Here is a 23889-nt window from a genome sequence, read left to right as displayed (position 1 = left end):
TTCTCTTCCATGTAGGTAAAGTGGATATGTTCGATCGCGCTTCTTTCCTGTCATTTCAAGAGTTTCCGTTGAAGAGATAGTTGTAGTATGAGAGTAATTGATCGCTTCCTTTAAAGAGAAAATTGGAACTTCTTCTCTTGTTTCAAAGCTGTGACATGCATATCGTCGTGCTTCACCGCTCTCTTATTGATGGCCTTCTTGGTTGAGATTTTTATCAGCCTTATGCTTTGATACAATGAGAAAACTATAAGCGGAAGATTATCGAAATCAGATATCTGAAGACTCACATATTTACAAGGTTTATAGGGAAAAAGTCTATATCTTTATATAAACGGGAGATATATTTTTAATACAATTAAAACATGTTTAAAAAGATACAAAATAGAAAGATAAGTTAGTTTAATAACTTTTTTTTAGTATAATTAAATTGAGTAATGATAGGGGGAGCGAAACATTTGCAGCGAATGGAATGGTGGCGAAGGACGTGGAGTGCACAAGCTGACTCAATATTTATTTTCATTAATAATTTTCTCTTTCTTCTCACTACTTACCTTTTCTCTCTCTATTAATTAAATTATAATTAAATTAATTAAGACTCATTCAATAAAAAAATCAATTATTATTATTAAAAAACATTTAATAATTATTCTCTTTAATTTTTATTATCATAAATATATTTTTTTTAAATTCAATTAATTAATTATATCATCTATTAATTTAATAATATATATTAATAATAATAATAATAAATTATTAATCATTTTTACTCAACGGATTAATTCTCTTTTTAAAACTCTTAATTGTTGAAAAGTTTAAAAGAGTGACAATATCTAGTGTAAAAACAATACACTCTCAGTAAAAAGTACGAGGGTCAGGTCGTCCACCCACAAAGAGAAAACAATATGTTATTGAACAAATTGTGAAGAAAGACTAGAAAAGGTTTGATTTATTATGTTTTAGACAATTATTTTTAATATTAAATTATATTATTTTTTAATTATATATTGTTTTTGATTTGTCTTGTAAATTTGAAATTTTTTATTTTCAATATGTTTACAGATAGAAGACTAGTAAAAACTACTATTGCGATGAGATGATTAAAGACAATTTATCGATTATATTATGTTGTTTGATTTTGTAAAACTAGATGTTATAATACATTTTGGACCATGTTTTTTTTGGTAAGTTTATTTTATATTTTGGATCATGTTTTTTTTGTTACTTTAATTTGATTGTGTAATTTATTAATATAAAATAATATATTAATCCAATTAAATATTTTTAATTAAATATAACACAATTAATTATTATTTATTTTAATTTGAGGAAATTTTATTATTAAAAATAAATTTTATTTTTTTCAATAAAAAAAATAAATTATTGAGAGAGAGAAATAATTAAAATGTGTATAATAATCGCATATGTACAATAATTTTAAAAAAACATATTTATGATAATAAAAAATAAAGAAAATAAATATTAAATATTTTTTAATAATAATTATTATTTTTTTATTGAATGAGTCTTAATTAATTTAATTAATAGAGAGAGAAAAGGTAAGTAGTGAAAAGAAAGAAAAAAGGTAAGTAGTGAGAAGAAAAAGAAAATTATTAATGAAAATAAAGAGAAAAATAAATATATATTAAGTCAGTATAGTCAGCATTCCACGTCTTTTGCTGCCCCATTCGCTGCAAATGTTTCGCTCCCCTATCATTACTCAATTAAATTACTTATCTCAATAGCAAATGTATCTTCAATCTTTTAACTAGTGTTAATGAAATAGTAGGGGATAGCGGGTAAGAGTTGTCATTGTTAACTATGAAAGAGTTACAGTCATAGATGGGAAGGAAAAAAAGAGAGAATGAATATAAAAAGAAATGTTAATTAAAGTTTAAATTAATAATATATTCCTTCTTCATGAATAATATAATATATATATATATATATATATATATTATTCTAACTTTAATCTTAGAAAAAACAATCTGAATCAAGCCAGAAAGAAAGAGGGATCAACTTAGTTGAGTTCAATAAGAGTTTAGAAAAAGTTTGAATAGACGACTCTTGAATATTGTACCGGTGCTGGAAAAGATTTGACTTTTCCCTACCGAGACAACAGACACTCTTCAACGGATCCTCCTTGAATCAACTAATAAATCATCTTTTTTAAGGTTCCGTACTACTGTGATATGTGAATTGCTCAGGAGAGGTTTAGCTAACCGGAAGGGAATCGTGCTCCTCGAATTCTGTTCTGACTCTTCACTCTTTCCTTCCTCATTGAGACGGGTCTCCATGCGAAGAATGTACTCACTTAATGAAGATAGTACTCTTTCATCCCATGAAGCGGTACGAAGTTACTTACTTTGCCTTCATCATATTTCGAGTTTAACTAAGACAATGGTAGAAACTTAGTTCGAGGTACAACAAACTACGTTTTAGCTCAATCGTCTTGGAGCTCTAACTTGATTATTTAGCTTTTAACTTTTTTTTTTTTTCAATTGTGAGCTTGGAAGTAGGGTTCTCCCTATTCTTCTTAGCCCCCATGCTTTTTAGCCCTCCCTTCGTTGGGGAGTATAAATGATTGAGTTTAATTATTTATTATTTTAATATATATCCATAATTATGAATAATTTTTTTAAAATTAATAAATAAAATTATTTTATCTTTATTTTTATATATACATATATTAATAACTAATATTTTTAAATTTTAGATGAAAATTTTGAGTAAAAGATATATTTATATTACAAAATATATATTTAACTGGATATTTACTCTTTTATATATGTGAATTGATTATATATTATTTTAAAAATTATATTTTTAATCATTAATGTAAATAAATATTTTTTAAAATAAATTCTTACAATTTTAGATAGAATTTAAATTTTACAAGTGTTCATATGTAAAAATGTTTTAGGTAAACCCTCAATTTTAACCGTCTTTATCTCTTAAACACTAGTCTTAACATTTAAATTAGATAATGAGTTATATTAAGAATGATCTATCATAAATTTTAGTTCAGTTCTTGTTCTCCTATTCTGAACCAATCACAATACAGTATTAATATTATATTATTAAATTGCATTCGTATTTAAAAAAAAATCTTAAACCCGAAAATATCACTGCTTCATTCTGGGTTAAACCTGAGGAAGCGCACTTGATTGAAGATTGATTCATTTCCATTTACAACATTGCTAATAGAAGTGAAGCAGCCAAGTATGTTTGCTTCACTTCTATTAGAAGTGTTAATAGAAGTGAATCAATCTTTAATCAAGTGCACTTACTTAACTTTCATTTACAGCATTACTAATAAAAGTGAAACAGTCAAGTGTGCTTACTTCACTTCTATTAGTAGTTGTAAACACTAAAAATCTACACAACTAATTTATAAAATTAAAATAATTATTTTGATTTATTTTTAAATAAATAAAATCAAAATAATTAACTCCAGGGTCAAAACATAATTAAAAATTTAATTAGATTAATTATTGTGATAATTAATACCTAATTAATTAAGAAATGGCAAAATCAAATAAATAAAATTATTTAGGATAAATTTTGTACTAATTTTATCTTAAAATAATTTTAGAAAAAATCATAAGATTAAAATAAATAATTTAGGATGAAATGAGTTACACATTTTATCCCCAAAAATTATTTATTTAACCCTAATATATATATAAAAAAATTAAAATAAATTGGCAAAAATATTTGTCAAATTTATTTTAATAATTGTGTGTATTTAAAAAGATCAAAACTAAAGTCAAAAGGGTGAAAGAAAAATCAATTTCAAACAAGCCCTTAAAGTTTTAATCAAAAAATAAATCAGTAATCGGGTGTAGCCAAAACTCGGAGAGAAACCTACAGTCGGAAACCACATCTGTTGGATGGACGCTATATTGTCTTGCAACGCCTTATATGTGCTCGCGTAGCCCATTGTAAACATATGAACGTGTGCTCGCGCCTCACCAGATCGGCTAACATTTGTTAGATGAAACGCTAACGGAGCACCTGAACGCCAACAGAACGTGACGGAGCGCTGACGGAACCTTTCGCGTTCGTTAGCAGCATCCAAAACGACGTCGTTTTGTCCGCAACCGTCTTCTTCATCGCGATCACCGGAGAGATAAGGATGAAGTCCCATATTTGATTTCTCAAAAATGGAATTTTGTCGATAGTCAACCAAATTTGCTAATTAAAAAGGTTGAATGATCACCTTACCACGGTGATCATTTCCCCTACACATCTAGGCACAATTAGAACAGCCAAAATGTCATTAATGGTTTTTGGATGATTCGATCCACTTGAAAACTTAACCGATTCTGGGTGGCTATAATTAGCCTTCCTCAACACTTATGAAGCCAGAAGATTCACTCTCAAGCTTTGAATCAAACAAAATCAAAAATTCGTCAATAAAGTTTAAAGCTTTCGAATTTTTTGAAATATTTTCATAAAACCTTAAAACTTAGATCCAGGCATCCTAAAAGCTTCCCTAAGGTCTAAAGAGTGTTCTCCAATCCTTGGTATGTTTCCAATTACTCTTTAATTCATGCTTCCAGTTTGAATTTAAAATTTTTATATTTCAATATTCACAAGTTTGTAAATTGTCTAGTTGTTGGATTTTAGGATTGGAAATCGATCCTAGGATCATTTCCAAGCTTTCTGTTTATGTTAGAAATAATCAATCAACCTTAAATAGAAAACTCATATTTGAATTTAAAAATCCAAAAATCGGATTTGTTGTTCTTGGGCTAATCCTCAAGAACAGCTGCCCATAAATCATCCCAACATTTTTCTAATGATGTTGAGAAACTATTTTGATCATGTTTGATTTATCTCGATCATGTTTTATCAAAAAAAAAAATTAAATAATTGAAAATGTTGAGTTTTTAAATTGGTCCAAACAAACCAATCAAATATATAAGGTATAAGAAAGTTATTGGCTACCTCCTTACACTTCAAAACAGCTTTAAAACAAAAAAACCCGATTTTGGCAACAAACTATTTTGAACGAATTAATCATCACTCCAGGTTGATTAGTACATTAGAATGATGTTCTAAATATTCCTAGGAGCTTTGTGAAGATACTCAAGCCCTTGGATCAAAGAATCCAAGCCTCCATCAAAATTGTAAAACCTGTAATTTTGATGTTCTTGAGGACTTTGAGGTCCGACCGAGAAATTTAACCTAGGATCGAGAGGTCTGACCGAGGAATTTCAACACGGACAGAGAGGTCCAACCGATGTTCTTCATCGAGGACCAAGAGGTTCGACCAATATTCTTCATCTAGGACCGAGAGGACCAACCTAGGACCAAGGAGTCTCCCACCCGATCGAGAACTCCTAAACATAGGATCGATGACTTCCATCTAGAACCGAGAGGTCCGACCAAGAAGTTAGACCTGACACCAAAGAGTTTCACACCCGACCAATAACTCTCAAACTCAGGACCAATAACTTCTACCCATGACTGAGAGGTTCGACTGAAAATTCTAACACCCGACCGAGAGGTTAGCACCCTGACGGAGGGGCTCCTGCACCCCGGCCGAGGGTCCTAAACCCAGACTGAAGTATTTTCGACCTAGGACCGAGGGCTCTTAGCCCCTCACTGATAAAAACTAATGTTCTTTAGGTATTTTACTCCCTAGTCAACATCAACCGCAAAAAGTACCAGCATTTAAATAATTGTTTTTACAATTCTTTAAATACGCACAAACATATTCATGTCTAGGACCAGAAGAATAATTGTTTAAAATAAAACGTTATACAATCGATTTTTAAAATCCAAATTTATAAGTATAGTCCGTTTTCAAAATGGGTATGGAGGATGAATTGCGAAATCCCTTTCCCGAGTATCACCAAACTACGAACTAAAAGAAATTTTAGCCAATACGTTTGTACATGTACGCCATTTTTATTGATTTTCAAAATTCAATTGACAACTCTGTTTCAAATAAATAATCTTATAAATTAATTATTTTTAATTAATTTAAACGACGAATTTCTATATTATAAATTGTAATTTGATTACTGTAAATTCCCGGATTATTCAAATTTGAATCCAAGTTAATTATTTTTATAATTAATATCAAAAGCTGTTAGAAATTATTTAAAATAATGTTTTATTTAAAAAGATTCATGATACGCAAATCGATGTTTAAATTCTCAAACCTCGAGTTTGGTGCGGGACCAAAGGGTCTTTCCGGGGGTTATAGTAGCATTAATAGAAATAAAGCAAGTTTTACTCGATAGTGCTTGCTTCACTTCTATTAACGTTGTAAATACAAGTGAAACAAGTTTCACTCGATAGCGCTTCACTTGTATTTACAACGTTAATAGAAGTGAAGTAAACTTCACTCAATAGCGCTTCACTTCTATTTACAACGTTAATTCAAGTGAAATGCTCTTCATTTTATTAACGTTGCTAATAGAAGTGAAGCAAGCTTCATTCGATAACATATAATATTTTTGTTATGATCAATTATGTATAAAAAAATATTAATTTATTTATAATTATGTTATTAATTAAATTATAATTTACAATACTAATTATTTTATTATTAATTAAATCATCATTTATCATAAAATTATTTCAATTTATAAAAATAAACATTTAATTTTCTTATAATAATTTTGTTAAAAAATATTTTCTACCAAATGTTTTCCATCTACATCACTTCAGCTTTCATGATCATTTCAAATCATTCTTCATCTCTTCCAATTTACTCTACTAAATAGTAGTATTTGGATTTTTCTTTATACGATTTGTCGAAAACAAACTCCGGGGTGAAGCAAAAGTTTAATTTTATTTTCCGAAAACAAGTTTCGGGGTGAAGCGAAATTTACTTTTCTTGTCGGAAACCTATTTCACGATTCTTTGTAATAAACAAACTCCTTTGTAGTCCATTACTTCACGATTCTGGGGTGAAAATGGTACGTTTTGAAAATTATTTGTATATAACAAAATGTTATGTTTTGTTTGGACAAATAACAAGGTTCTATTTCTGTTAATATTAATGAAAGAAACAACAACAATAATGAGGGAGTTATATTATTTTCTTTAATACAAGTGAAACGTGCTCTCAGGTGAAGCACGCTTCACTTATATTAATCAATGATAACATAATCTGCATTTTTTTCATGACTGTGGCATTTATTTTACAAGAAACTTTATTGTTTCAACTTCATAAATATTTCATTTTTCCATTATCTAAAACTGACAGTAAATTTACGAGTTGCCGCCATCAATTAAATTTTGATCAAAACAGTTAAATTTGGGAGAATAATTCACTATAATTTATTCCACATAGTGGTAGGGAATTTAAGATGGTTAAGAAAATTATTTTCTAAAAAAATAATATTTTCTCAAAAAATTTAGGGCCTATTTAGAAAACGACCTAACTTCGGAAGCTCATATCTTTAGTTCTACACTTCGAAAATTTATGAAACTTCTACCATGGGTCCATACAAATATTTTTGACCTCCATAAAATTTTCCAAATTTTTTTAAGCATATTTAAAAAAAAACACTCATTTTCGTAATGACATATTTAAAGTTCTACAACTCTAAAAATTCCAAACTCGAGTGTCGCATTCTCTTAAAATGTACTTGACATGCATAAAAAAAATTCAAACACTTTTGAAAAAATTCTTGATTTTGCGGTGTTATAAACGGAACTCCAATTATATAAAATTCTCAAAAAAACATATTCCTACACTCGTGGACTTCTTTCCTACAAGGATCTATATTTTGAACCAACAATCAAATAAAATGCAAATCTTTTAATTCACATTCGTGTTCATTTGATCATATGACGTATTCAAGGTGTCATCACGTCATCTTTGTCTAAAACCTAAACAGACGTTTGGAGTCATCTTTAAACTAGGAATAAGGATAACCCTTAGGATAGACATAAGATATGATAATTAAAAATTTAAGAGAATTCAATGACTTCATATAAATCATGTCTAAACCTAATAGAATCTTAAAGTCATTTTTAAGCAAGGAATATGGTTAATCTCTTAGTTTAGACACAGGACAATGATATTCACAAGCAAAAGAATTATGAACTCATAATGCATTTATAACATCCCTTCCCAAAATACAATGGCCAACTATATTCTATTAGGGACTATCCTTAAGATAGGCATATAGGAAACAACGCTATGTCCCTTTCCAAATTTATAATCAAACACCTGACTCTTAATCTGAGAATACTCTGATTTTCTTTTCTTTAGTTTCTTTATGATGTAAATTAAGGTGGAGACTCTTAAAGTCAATTAGTTTATTACGTTTCTACACGTACTAATTTAAAATATGTATGGGCTAGATAAAACAAGTTTATTCTATAAAACTCTACTTTGGTTCATCATCGTTAATATATGACAACATCCTAAAAACATAGTCTTCATGTCTACTTTTTATGAGATTCAAGAGGGAGGTAAGCTAGGTGGTTTTATAACATAACTTTCGTAGGATAAAGTTTTTTCTAAAACAGTGCATGAGTCGAATCTATCATTTAAAATCCTTGTTGCGTCCCCACCGCGAGCGGAGCACTCGAATGAATAGGTAAATCATGGAACCGACCAATTTCGGTTCCGACCAATTTCGGATCGCACAAGCTGTCCTTAAAGACATGACATTCGAATAGATATACAAATTTGTAAATAGAAAAGTTCATTTCGCAAAAAGAGAAAAATTGTAAGAAGTCGGGAGCGAGAAAAGATGAGAAAAAAAAAGCAAAATAAAAATATATCCTCCAAAAGATGATTTATACTTTTATGAAGATATAAATGTGTTGGTCAACATTTCATTAAAAGTTTGGTATCAAACCATTTTCATTATTATTATTATTATTATTATTATTATAAAGAAGGTTAATAATTTTGACTTAAGTAAATTAATAAAACTATAATGTTATGAGTTTATAAATTATTTTAATTTTAAAATTTATTAAAATAAATTGAATTTATTTTTAAAGTTTTTAAAAATATATTACTCATTCAAATAAATAAATTTTATGTAATTGATTTTCTTCTATGATATTTTTTTAATTTTTTTGTTATAATAATTTTATACTTAATTATATATAAATAATAATATATAGCTAATAATTTTTTTCAATAAACTCTTATCATTTAAAATCATTTTTAAATTTATATATGTCTAATAATTTTAAACATTTTTTATTTGAATTTAATGGAATTGTCCAAAAATATAATATTTTTTCTTTTTTAATTTAAAGTTTACATCTTAAACAGTTTTGAGAAATTGGGCCTAAACAATATTCGGCCCAATACATTTCTTCTTATAATAGGATTTGAAAAAAATAAGTAACTTAATGGAAAAAAAATTTATCTTACTTCTTTTAGGGGTTGTAGTGACTTGGGCTGGAAACAGAATGGTCTAATTTCCATTAGAACTAACATTAATAAAAATATTTTAACTAAAATAAATTTCATAAAATTAAATTTAAAATTTTAACTGAAATAACAAATAAATAATGATAGGTGACCATTTAAATCAAATTAACTTAAAAGTTTACTAAAACTGATTGAATCTCACACGGAAAATTACACTAAAATAAAAAATGATTGTTTTTAAGTGCAACCAAAAAAAACCTTTCAACTTCGGAGTCTCTCTGTACTTGTTCATTTTTAGATTTTTTTTTTAAAATCATTTTTAAATAAATAATCAAGTAGCCTTATATAATAAGGGCAATTAAATACATTAATACTTTATAAAGCTATATTTTTTTATTTTATTTGTAATGTGATTTATATACATAAATAATGAAATCATTGTATTTCTTATATTTTAATAAGTTACATTTTATAATTAGTTTTTATTTTATTTTATTAAATATATAATATTTAAATCAATGGAACAATCAAACATATATTCTAATCAATCTATCCTTTCAAATAAAAAACGTTTAAAAAATCAAATTAAACAATCCACAACATTCTATAATAAAATAATAACAAAATTGATATTCTTTTCGTGTTCACTATATCCTAATTCATGCCAAAACAGTTTTGTTTTATGTTAATAAATAAATTTCACAAGTGTTCATGTGATTTTACTAGTTTATTATTATATGAATATCCGTGTCTTGACAACTACAATCTGCTACCTAGTTTGTAGTTGTTGCGGTAACTAATTTAATAGCTTCAGTACAAATTATCATTATTGAAACTTGAAATTTTTATTTAATAGAGACATGTGGGCCAAATTTGTTTTGTAATTTAGTGTGACAACTTTTTATTTATACTTTTGAATTATTTTCAGAATTTGTTATAAACCCTAAACCTTTATAACAAATTTTGAAAATTAATTTAAAATATTTATAACAATTGAAGTATGAATAATTAAATATAATATATTAATAACATAATAATACTATTTCTTTAAGAAAAATAATAATAAAATTAAAATCATTTTCAATTATTTTTTTCATTTTTTAAAAATGTTTGAGGGTTTTTTTTTTTATTAATGTATCTAACTAGATTGAATTTGTCTGTCACAATATTATTTTTAATTTAATAATACTTTTTCAATCTTTAGTGTGAATTATTTTTAATCAAAGTATATATATATATATATATATATATATATATATATATATATATATATATATATATATATGATAAATCATTTAAACTTATTTTCTTAGAGTTCCAATAATTTGACCTAAGTTAATCATAATATTACTATCAACTTTATTTAAAGATTAAAAGAAAATTTGTATCTGACATATTTTATATATTTACACACACATAATTTTTTTTTCCAAAAAATTATATTAATTGTTCCTCCTATTTGATATATTAAAAGAATATTTGTTTAGTTTTTCTTCTTATTTGATATAATAAAACATTTATATTTATACAAAATAAAATAAAAATGATTTTAAATGACTGATTAAATAAGTTTGTTCATATTATAAAAACATATCGGTTATTTAGTGAAAACAAATATTATAAATATTAATATATTATAACAAAAATAATATAAATAAATAATATTTTCATTAATAATTTTATTAATGAATGTAAGTGATAATGTAAGATAATTATTTGAAAGTTTTTCAAATAACCCAAATCTAACCGGTCTAATTATTTTATATAAAAATATCAATTAACAATAATAATTAATGATTACTAAAATATATATATATATATATATATATATATATATATATATATATATATATATATATATATATATATATATATATATATATATATATTTGAAAGAAAACGAATTATTACTAGTTTTGTTACACAAATTAATTCGACTAATTAATTTTGAGAGATATCAATTGCATTGTCACGTTTGATAAGGAGAATTGTTATTAAAATTTATTGTGACAAAATTATGGTTTTAAAACAACATAAAATAAAATTGTTTTGAGATTTTATTGTGACAATTATGGTCTTGAAAACAACCATAGTCATAACCACGATTATAACCACCAACATTTACATAATCAAAACCACAAACATGGGTATGGAAACGAATCGCGTGTTCACGTGAATACTAGGCACGAATAGTCATGGATTAAAACGGTTACGACAAATAAAAAATGTAAAAAAAGTATAAACACTAAGAAAGGTAGATTTAAGTGTTAGATGAGATTTGATCCAAATTTTCGAAATAATGATCTGCGGAATATTAAATAATTTGAAAAAAAGAAAATATTATCAATTTTGTTTGCAGTGTTTTGTGTGATTGTTTTGAACCATGATCAATATTTTAAGAAACATACTCAAGATTGTGTGAGATAGACGAGATTGTCAATACACCAATTTCACAAATTTGTGTTTTCAGTTATAAAAAAAAATTAAAATTGTAACTTGTCCTATATTAAATTTAGTGTAATTGAATAATTTTTTTAAATACATTTTTTTAAATATAACTTAACCAACTCACAACATTATTATGTAGTAGTAACAAAATTGTTTGTTATTTGGTTAGGTTTGGAAGTATACTAATTATTTTCTAAACAGTTTTGTTTTATAAATAAAATGCAGGAGTGCTTACGTGGTTGTACTAATTTATTATTATATAATGAAAACTGAATCTGCCACTTAGCTGTTATAATAATTAATTAAAGAACTTGAGTACAAATTATTATTATTTTGAAACTTGAAATTTCAATTTCATATACAAGTGGGGCAACTTTATTTTGTAACAATGTTTATAACCATTTTTTAGAAAATAATTAAAAATATTTATATTTTTTTTAGAAAAACGGTTTAACACCATTTCAAATAAAAAACTCAAAAGTGAGAGGGTCAATAATCAAAACTAGACAAACCCTAATTTTGATTGTAAGATGACAAACAAAACACCTAAAAGTTTCTGAATATTGGAAGTCAAATCACATTACAAAACACAGATTAAAATAAATAAAGAATACAATCTAGATATCTCAACTTATGTTGTCTCCATATCCGCATTTTGACCATATTGCCTTCTTCCACGTCCCAATCTTCTCGCGTTCTTCATGAAGAGAGATTGAATTGACGCAGATGATGATGTATGTTTGCTCTTATTGTTTAATCTTCCTCTATATGAACTCGTACTAACATAATAAAATGTATTCTTTTTCAGGATTTTAAGGTTTTTGTCACTACTTTTTTCTACTTCAGTTTTCCGGGTTTGAGGATCAACAACCTTAGTTTCTTTCTCCTCTATTGTATCTTTGCTTTCATTTTCTGCCTCTTCCTCTTCCTTGCATTTAGGTTTATCTTCTTTAAAATCTCATGTTTCATCAATTTCATTGATTTCTTCATTATCTAATTCTACCTTGTTTTCTACCTCTACATCATTACTTTCTTTCTTCTTTGATTTTTCCTTAATTTTCTCCTTTGTATTTTTTTCCTTACTGATTTTCTTTAACTTCCACAATATGCTCTTTGATCCTTGATTCTTCCGTATCATTTTTCTGTTTTTCTTTATCTTGAACTTTTAGGATTTTATGCTCTTCCTCAATTGCTTTTGCACATTTAGCACTAACATGTTGAAAAGTATTAGAGAAAACACATATGTCTGGCCTCCATTCATATGAGCTTTCCATTATTGTACACTTTCCTTTCCTGTCAATTACTGTCATGTTTTTTGGCAGCGTACTTCGAGGATGCACTTTAATACTTATTCTAGAAAAGGTAAGTTGTTCTCTTCCTTTTGTAATTTGATCCATGTATAATGGTTTCCCCAATAAACTTGCAAAACGACTTAGAGTTTCTGCATTGTACATGTGTGCTGGGATGTTCCAAAGCTTAAACCATATATGGGCTGTTTCTTTTGGTTTGCTTAGTAAGTTCAATATTCAGACCATCTCTCTAGCTTCATACAAATGGATCTAATATAAGTAAGCTCATATTTCAGAATATCATCCAAGTTTGATTTCTTCTTGAACTGTAGAAAATAGAGATCATGTATATATTTACAGAAACCTTCTCTAGTCTTTTCTGCATCCTTTGTTTCATTAAGGCTTCCTTGGTGACTGAGAATGATATTATATTGTTCCCTATGTAGTTTTTGACCAATACATTTTCTCATTCTTTAACACATTTTTCCTCCACTTCAGTTGGCAGTTTAAATTCAAAAAGAGAAGTGAGTACCTCCATTTTTGTTTTAACATTTCTTAAGTAGATTTTTCCTTTATAAGCATGATCCTCTACTTTTTTTCCTTCATTATTTTTCCAGACTTCGTTTACTCTCCAACTATAATTACTCCTGATAGTATATGTATTAGATTTAGGGAACTTTATCAGCTCCCTCATTGTTTCAACTGATCGGTTTACTATTATTTCATATTCTTCCTTTTTTAGTAAATTTCAGTCTTTAAGATAGTGTACATTCAATTGGACGGTTGTTTGTTGCATTTTTTTCTTTGTTGAGCACAATCTCTCATTGTTTTGCGTGCATCAAGAGCTCTATGATTTGATTTTTCAGTCTAAAGAGATTTGCTCTTTCATTGTAACCAACTTTCTAAATTCTTTCATTCTTCTCCTGTTTTCCTATTAAATTTTCTTCAGAATTTTTTATCAGCAATTGGTTCTTGACTTTTGTTGCATTCCTGTTTTTCATGGATAATCTCTTTAGCAATCCTATCAATTTCATTTTCAGTTGCCTCCCTTACACCTTCCATCAAAAAATATTTGACTTCCTTATCCTTATTGTGTTTTTCTTTCTTCCCATTTAATGAAAAACAGAAAACAACAACAAAAAGAGCAATTATAGAACATGGTACACTAGAAACCCTAACTATTACAGAACAGGGTAAACTAGAAATCATAACCTTCCAATTAAGTTTTGCAGATGAATGAACGACCTAACTATTAGAGTTATCGTGTCGTTTGTGTCGTACATGCCGATTGTGCCGAAAAAGACCCGAAACGACTAACAACCGCGAACACAACAAGCGAACCGCGAGCTTGATATCTTGTCGATCGTACCGATCATTCCGTTCGTGCCAATTGTGTCGTTTGTGCCAATTTTACCGTTCGTGCCAATCATGTTATTTGTGTATTCGTAATGAGATAATTTGCTGTCGAAATTTTCGTCGAAAATCTAAAATCTCCAGAGCTTTATCTTCATGTGGATCTTATCTATCATCAACCAGATGAAACGAAACGAAGAAAGTATAGAAGATGTTTGATTAATCGAGAATTTTTTTTAAAAAAAAAATAAAAAATTATATTCAATATTTGAGAAAGTGTCCTTCCATATTTTTATCATTCAAATTTGAAATTATTGTTTATTTGTCTAATAAATAATTGTTACTTGATATTTTATTTGGAAAAACTTATTATTTTTATATACTTAACTTTTTATTCAAATTAATAAGATTTAATTTCATATAAAAATCATAAATACTTTATCATACTATATATATTGATTTTTTCTTATAATATTTGTTTTTAGTTATTTATAAGAAAGAGATTATTTTTACTGTAATTAAAATATTTCAGATATATATTAATCTGATATTTAATTAATAACAAACTATAAGTAAAACTAATTATTCTAATTTAATTTTTTTTCAAATATGATTGCTAAAACAAATTGCATAAGTTATTTAATTTCATCTATATCCCCATTCCTTCCATTCCATATCAAAGCAGACACAGACACAGATAAAGAAAGAGCGATAAAGAGGAACCCTTAAAACGGTTTACGGCTCGTCGTCACAAAAATTCACTTCGACCCTTTTTATTTCAGAGAGAGCCACCGCCTGCCTGCGGCGCCTATACTGAGAAAACAGATTCTCATATAGATCGATAACCCATTAGTATTATAAGGTAATCAAGAACTTTCAATCCTTCTTAACAAAAATCTCTCTTTCTTTGATTACAACATATATGATTGAATGAATCTCTACCGATTGATTCATACCCATATACTTACGCGGTTTAGGATATCAATGCTAATCAAATTTTCTGAATTTCAATTTGGGTTATGCTTTCCATGTCTTGTAGCTATCTACTTTCATCTTTTTTTCTTAGCTGGCATGTTGGTGTCGTCTACCACTTATTTTTTTCTTATTCCAAAAGGTTCTCTAGATTTTTTTTTTAGTTTTGTTGGGTCTTTTATTGACTTTGATAATTGTAATCTTCTACATTGAATATTATATTATTACAACTCTGATTGTATAATAGATGTCCGGATCTTGTGATCTTTATTTTTCTTATCTATTTTCTCTCTTTTTATTACCTGTTTCTTTTTTGGGTGGTTGATCTGTTTCAATTGGGATTTGGGATTGCTGGATTTGGGTTTGCTGGTATCTGATATATGAAAACTTTGAAATAATTCAATCCTAAGCCTAAGGTAAATTGTTTTAGATAGTATCTTTTTCATTCTACTAATGATTTGTTACTTTGTTTGAATATGATAGTACTGTAGAAAAAAATAGGCTTCTGTATTTGGTGTCTTTTGATAGTATTGATGGTTGATGATGTTAGATTATGAAAAAAACTGTTTTTTCATTCAATTTTCAACATATTGCGATTAGAGGAGTTATATACATAAGAATCATTCCTATCACCATTTTTCAATTCTTATTGTCAAGGAATGATTGGTTTGAAGTTTAGTTTTTTTTTTTTGCATTATCCATATTGATGCTAAAGTTACATTGAACATGAGGATAAACAGACAGTAACCTAATAAAAGAGATGACATGAGTTAACCACATGAAAATTTTCATTTTCTCTTGATATGACAGTTATATGTATTCTTGTTTGAACTTATTCTGAATTGTTATTATTTTTATTTAAATGTTTTAAGTTTGTCTTATCATGTCTGATCTGCTTTGCTTGATGGTTGATTGATTGCATGTTTCTCAATAATTCATAAGGTGTAAGAGACAATTGTTGAGTGAAAGTTTGTTAGTGACAGATAAAACTAGGATGTGATGGTACAAAGAACAAGAGAAAAATGTTTAATGTTCTTTTAGTCATCACATTAAAATCTTTTCTATCTACTGAAAGATGAAAGGAGTTGCCCAATTTTTATAGTAAGGTTCATAAACTATAGCAAGGTTCTTTTCTTTTCTTTTGTTTTTTGTTTGTATATGAATCTGAATCTAGACATAAACATATTTAAATTATGTTTCTAAATAGATTTATGTCCACTTTACCAATAACTTATTTGTTGTAGTTTTTTAAATAAACTTTTTTGTTAGTTGTCTAAAATATCATTTGTATCTGCTATCTGATTATCTCGCCACATTCTGCTGGGTTATTTCTTATTTTCGTGAAGCTTAATACTTTCTGCATGTTTATAGACACATCTTTACCTTCTCTTGGTTGTTTGAAGAATTTGGATTTCGTTTATTTCTCATTCATACTAACAAAGTCTGTTAATTGTTGAACACTTGACCGATCATGTTTCTGTATTCTTCTGCAATCTTAAGAATAACTAATTGTTTTAGTTAACGAAACAAAATCCATTAGTAAGGACTGGTTCCTACACTGTTGAAATGAACCCCATGCAATTGGGTAAGCTAGACCCACAGAGCAATTTTAAGGAACCATTGGCTTAATCCCATTTGTATACACTTTTTTTTTGTGCTTCAGTTATCTCATCTTGATGTGGTTGAGATGAGATCATGTTTGGAAACACAACAATTTTTGTGGGCAGTTTCTTTCTAATATGGATCTAGATCTAGAAACCTCAAGTGTTTCCAAATTGTCTTGTCTATTGAGTTATTGTTTTTCTATATTGTCTTTAGTTATTAGTTTCATGATCATCTAACAAGAGAACTTGTGTTTAAATTTGATATTCTGAAGTTGATTGTATTTAGAAATTAGATCATAAGTATAAAACCGAAATTTTGTTTCTTGACAGATGGAAGTGCATAGCAATGAAGGCGGGCATATGATTGAGGTGTGTGGTGATGTGACCCCTAGCGTTAGTGTAAGTAAATTTTGCGGAGAAGTAAAATGTGGATTCTCGGATTCTAAGGACAATTCGAAGGACGAACAAGAACGAGTATCGTCTATGAGGAAACTTTGTATTGCAGTTGTACTCTGCGTTATCTTTATGGGAGTTGAGGTTGTGGGAGGTATCAAAGCGAATAGTCTTGCCATTTTGACGGACGCTGCTCATTTGTTATCCGATGTGGCTGCCTTTGCTATCTCTTTGTTCTCATTATGGGCATCGGGTTGGGAGGCCAACTCACGCCAGTCTTATGGTTTCTTTAGAATTGAAATACTAGGCGCGTTAGTTTCCATTCAGATGATTTGGCTTTTAGCCGGTATCCTTGTTTACGAGGCCATCATGCGTCTCCTTCACGAGACTGGCGAAGTAGAAGGCTTTCTTATGTTTTTGGTCGCCGCTTTTGGCTTAGTTGTTAACATCATCATGGCCGTCTTGTTAGGCCATGATCATGGTCACAGTCATGGTCATGGTGGGCACGACCACGGTCATGGTCACGAGCATGGGCACCAACATGACCATGAGCATGGACACGAGCATAACCATGAGCATGGGCACAGTCATAACCACGGGCATGGACACGGGGAGGGTGATGATGTGGATCATCATGAGCACGAACAACCTTTGATTAAAACTACTACGGCTAAGAAGAAGGCAAGGAATATAAACGTGCAAGGAGCGTATCTTCACGTGCTAGGAGATTCGATCCAAAGTATCGGAGTGATGATTGGTGGGGGACTAATATGGTGGAAGCCAGAGTGGAAGATTATCGATCTTATCTGCACGCTCGTGTTTTCAGTGATCGTTTTGGGAACTACAATCAATATGCTTAGGAACATACTCGAGGTTTTGATGGAGAGTACACCGAGAGAGATCGACGCTGGAAAACTTGAGACGGGGTTGTGTGAGATGGATGAAGTTGTGGCCGTTCACGAACTTCACATATGGGCGATTACGGTTGGTAAGGTTTTGTTAGCTTGTCATGTGAAAATCAAGTCGGAAGCTAATGCGGATATGGTGTTGGACAAAGTTATAGGGTATATTAGGCGGGAGTATAACATTAGTCACGTCACTATTCAGATAGAGCGCGAAGAGAAATGACCGAGCACTTGTCCGAAACAAGCTTTGGTTCTAGGATTTTATCTCTTTCAGTTTTTGTTTGGTTTGGGTGTTGTCTGATTAAGTAAGTGTTGGACTTATGTATTATCAATTCCATGTATGTTCAAGTATTAAGCATTTGGATAATTTTGAATTTGTTTCTGAATGTTTTTTGTTTTATATTTAGAATGAACATGAAAATTATGTTACAAATGATTGCCTGTACTTTTCAATCTTGAATGTCATTTGTATCATTTTGTAAAAAAAAAGATTTTTCCTTTTATTTCTTTTAAAAGGATGTATGTTGTCTTTTAATTATTATTATATATTTTTATAAGGAATTAATTTTCATTAAATTTAAATAAGAGTTATATATGAAAAATTAATTAGTAGATAATACAATATAATATCTATAAATTCAATAATTGATGATATAATATTAAATTGCATAAATAATTTAAAAAAATAAATAAAACTTTCATTAGAAATGATTCATCGATAATGTTCATTTGAGTGATTGAACGACGAATGTTGTAGCAGAACAAATCGAATAAACCAATGAAACAATGTCAGAAGAATATCTACCAAAGATTCTGAGTAACAATTAAAATTACCCTTAACCGAAATCATGGGAGGATAATGCAAAAATCCTCTATATGAAATATCAAATCGAATAATTCAATGTCGGAAGAATATCTACCAAAGATTCTGAGTAACAATTAAAATTACCCTTAACCGAAATCATGGGAGGATAATGCAAAAATCCTCTATATGAAATATCAAATCGAATAATTTTTTATTGAAAAAATGAAAAATAACTCTAGATTCGATTATTTCGTCTCTTTTGTTGCTAAGAAGAACACGGACACGGACTCGAGAAATGATCATCAACACAATCGGAATGTATGAACAACAAACGAATCGCCGACGATTGAAAGTATTATTCGGATTATAAAAATTTGAGACAAAAAACTCGATCCGGCTAAATGGGATGCTGGACCAAACAAAATGCAATATCTAAATTTATGGTATAAACTTGAGTAAGTCTCAGGCGTATACAGAGCCGTACTTGTGTTCGATAAGGCATGAGGTAAAAAAAGGTCATTTTATTGTCGTAAAGTTCAGTATATATAAGTATATATATATAAACCAGAAACAATATATTAAGAAATAACTAAATAAACATCACTCGTCTAGTTATTTTAGAGGCAAAAATATTGATCAAATCTGTATAATATAATTGACAAATTATTTCTTTCTCAACCGGTAACATTGCTAACCCAATTAGTCTATCTTGTGACATTGTTTATCGAAGATAATCTTGATTAACTTCAACTTTGAGAAACTTTTTCTTCCGATGCAACTGTTACTGGTATAGTTAAAAAAAATCTTATAGATAATGACATAATGTTAGTATTTGAGAATAAACCATTCAGTTTTGTCAGACACTGTAGAATATCAATTGCTCTTTTTTCATTTGTTAAATAACATCTCACGACCAATAACTTTAAATACAATTCATCATCATTAATGTCTGAACGTCCATCGTGACTCAGAAATTGTTGAAGCTCCATACAAGACTTCATTTAGCTAGTTAAAGGCTCACATTTAATTTCTCTAAATTCAATAAAAACTCAAATATTTCTTGATATTGTTTAAATTGTTTAAACCGAACTTGAAGTGAAGACCGAACTTGATCAATTATAAATAAAAAATATTCAACTCTAAAAGACTTTTCACCCGATTGTGTCCCATCATCATCGTCACTTTCATCAAATTAGTTTTTTCTTCTAACTATGCATTTTTCTCGAAATTTAGGTTCAATCCCCATTTCACTTGCCATTTGTATAACTTCACTTATGGCACTATCAAATCCCTCCTCTTTAAAACTCATCCAAAATTGATCAAGTCCTTGTAAGAGGTTGATTGCAATATCAATATTCATATCTTCAGATTGGATAAACTTACTCACAACATTTATTGTGTGTAATAAGTTATAACATATTATCATTTCAAACAAGAACTCAAAACTCTCAAGATCATATAATGCTAAGGTCTTAGTATCATTTTTTGTTTTAAAATTTTCGGCAACTTTCGCCAAGTCAAGTAAAGCATCTCTTATATGTACAATTTGCTCTTTTATAGCTTTTACACTCTCAACATGACTCTCCCAGAGGGTATGTGACAATGGCTTAACAGTCAAACCAGACACCTTATCTTTAAAAAAATTCTATCTCTTTATAGAGGAAGAGAACAATGTATAGATGCATTACATCACTCAAAATGATTTGGCTTTAGGACAATATTCCACCATATCAACTAATGCCAAATTAAGACTATGACAACCACATGGTGTGTAAAAATCTTTAGAATTTATTTCAAGCAATCTTTTTTGTATACCTTTGTGTCTTCCACTCATGTTAAACCCATTGTCGTACCCCTGTCCTCTTACGTCATCAATGTGAAGCCCAACTCTAGTTAACACATTTAGAAGTTTACTTGATAACCCAAGGCCTGATGTGTCATCCACTTTCAAAAACTCAACCCAATATTCTTTTACTTTTGGTGTGTCTATCGAATCATACACGCATTGTAGCACTAGAGACATTTGTTTTTGATGACTCGCATCTGGAGTACAATCAAGTATTACTAAAAAATGATTGCCCATTTCACTTCGTTTGCCAAAGTTTCTACCAACTCATTATGAATTTTGAGAATTAAATACGTATATTGTGATTCCCTTGCTTCACAATGTAGAACATGCTCCTCCATCACTAGATCAAACTTAGCAACCATTTCTATCATTTGAAAAAATAATCCAATGTTTTCGACATAAAGTTTCTCATCATTTCTTCGGAAGGCCAAAGTATTTTTGGCAAGTGTTTTCACAATGGAGATTATTCTTGTTAACACTTGCCTCCAATGTTGTCTTTCTTTGTTTATTTGAAGTTGCATACTATCATCAATTGTTTGATTTTTTTAGCCTCTTTCTAATTCAATCCAATCCAATCAAACATTCAATCCCTACTAACTTCATGATGTTTAAGACTTCTATGTATGCTAGTAATTGTATTTGTCATTACCCAAATTTCTCATTTTACTCATCATTTGTTCAGTCTTGATCAACTTACAACAGAAGCAAAATACTCTATATAATGAAATAAAATATACAAATCATAGTTTATCAAATGTTTGTCCATTTTCTATTATCCGTGTATGATGCGATGAATCAAATACCTATTGTTACTATCCTTAGAAAATAAAAAATCATTCACTCTTTTTGGACCCATATGTACCAAGAAATTTTTCAGTCTTTTTGACTAATGTTATTCAATGTCTAGGATCCTCCAAATTCTTAATCGGATTTATTTTTTCATGTTGAGTAATTTTCCAAGTTCTCATTCGATTCATCCAAATTGACAGCCTCAACCAATTCTTTATTTTCATAGTGACTTTGTTCTTTAGTCACCAAACTATCTCATAATTCCTCTATTTCTGTTATGTTATTTAAACAAAATATTTGCTAACATCACCGGCTTGACTTTGAATTAATGCCTCATCCCTTTGTTTTAATTTTCTCTTTTGAGTTCCAAACAAATGTTTAGAATGCATTTTACACCAGATCAATTTCAATAGTTACAACCAACTTCTTACAGTTGACAGATTCTGAAATTGTCACAATTTACAATTTCATCAAATAAAGATTGAATTCATCTAGTTTTTCAAACAAAATTAATTTAATCAACACAACTTAACTCAACAACACATTCATTCATACATCAATAAAAGTATAGAACTAGGATTTCATCATTTTAATAAATTAGAATAACTATTATAATTAATTGTTATGATTTTGATTTCTCGTCAACAAATTCTAAAAATTCATTGATAATATAACAAATTTTTTTTTTTATTAATGCAAGTAAAACTAAAGCTCTACCTATTTCAGATATTTCATCAAAATCATACAAGTCTATAAGAGCAAATATTTTTATTCAGCCTATAAGATTAACAAATTGAATAATCAAACAAGATTTGGAGCCGATAATCAGATTGAGAATGATTAGAATTGTTTGATACCTTTGAGACCATGAGATGACCAATATTAGAGATTGTGTGTGACAGTCGACAAGTTACACAGGTAAAAATCGTGATGAGTTTTTGCACCATATTAAATATAATATATATATATATATATTAAAAAATGTGGACGCCTTGTATGCGGAGCCCTGAGGCAATGATTTCTCCCACGTCCAAATAGGGTCCGGCCTGGGCGTATATAGCACTATTTACAACTATCATTTATTCACAAACATTTGCTGATTTTGAATTTGTTGGAAAGTTTTATTTTTATATTATTAAAATGGACATAGAAATTATGCTGTCTGATTTGTTGTATGTTTAATATTTTGGACTATTGATTCATTAGATAAATTAAACTTGTCAAACATTACAAAAGTAAACCAATAATTTCTTATTATTTTTTAATATGAGACAATTTTTTATCCGTTTTCTAATGTTACCAAAATTGTACACACTGAGAGTAAGATACTCGGAACAAAATTGATGCTATTTTTTTTTTTGGTCAAAATCAAAAGCAATACAAAAAGTCAAAATTATATCTAGAAAAGAGACCTAATCATAATAATCAGACTTACTTCAAATTGGTACCAAAAGGAAAAATCAAAACATCTTATATTCTTTTAATTTGAACAAAATCAGTGGTGGCTATATAGTTTCTAAATTGATTTCTAACCAAGCACTTTTTCACTTTCTAGAAGATTGAATAAATATAGGGCGCCGTTGGCTACCCTTTTTCTTTATAGAAAATGCACTACAACAAAACATGCTTTCTGCGACACATCATTGCCAACGCATATTAAGCGTTGGCAAAAGTTAAACAAAAGTTGGATTTTGCCAACCTTTATTATATAGGATAACTTTTATATAATTTAAATTATTTATTTTTTAACTCAATAAATTAGTTTAATTATTAATTATATATGAAAATAATATATATATATATATATATATTTAATTTTGTATTTATATGATTCAAATTTAAAATTAATTTTATTTAATTATTTATATGTAAAAATATTAACTAAATATATATTATATAAATTTGGAATTTTTCTAAAACAAATAATATTAAAATTAATTTTAAAATAGATTTTAACTCATTTACGTTCACCAAATTAAGTAATATAAAAAGAAACAAAAACTTATATATTAAATAATATATTAAAATTGAGTAATTAATTTAATTGACAGTTATTTTTTAAATTTTATAAGACCAAGTGTTCACAAGGGGCTGAAGTTTTTTTAGGGTTTAAACAGG

General features: G+C 28.4%; 1 protein-coding gene across 2 annotated transcripts; it reads left to right on the top strand.

Moving 5' to 3' along the window:
• Nucleotides 1–15134: 15134 nt before the first annotated feature.
• LOC124919501 (metal tolerance protein 1-like) lies at nucleotides 15135–18702 on the top strand. Of its 2 annotated transcripts, none has more exons than XM_047459747.1 (2): nucleotides 15135–15316; nucleotides 17361–18702. In XM_047459747.1, exon 2 carries the CDS (start codon nucleotides 17361–17363, stop codon nucleotides 18549–18551), a length of 1191 nt encoding a protein of 396 aa, XP_047315703.1. In that variant the 5' UTR covers nucleotides 15135–15316; the 3' UTR covers nucleotides 18552–18702. The 2 variants fall into 2 exon arrangements, with proteins under 2 accessions (XP_047315703.1, XP_047315702.1); XM_047459746.1 differs by lacking the exon at nucleotides 15135–15316 and adding an exon at nucleotides 15688–15842.
• Nucleotides 18703–23889: the final 5187 nt, after the last annotated feature.

This window comes from Impatiens glandulifera, chromosome 1 (assembly GCF_907164915.1).
Source record: "Impatiens glandulifera chromosome 1, dImpGla2.1, whole genome shotgun sequence".
In the NCBI taxonomy this organism is placed as follows: Eukaryota; Viridiplantae; Streptophyta; class Magnoliopsida; order Ericales; family Balsaminaceae; genus Impatiens; species Impatiens glandulifera.
Note: the sequence above shows the minus strand (reverse complement) of the source record. Positions and strands in the feature narration are given on the sequence as shown.

Excerpts from the sequence above, each read along its gene's own strand:
- LOC124919501 (XM_047459747.1), top strand. The coding sequence starts at position 17,361 with ATGGAAGTGCATAGCAATGAAGGCGGGCATATGATTGAGGTGTGTGGT.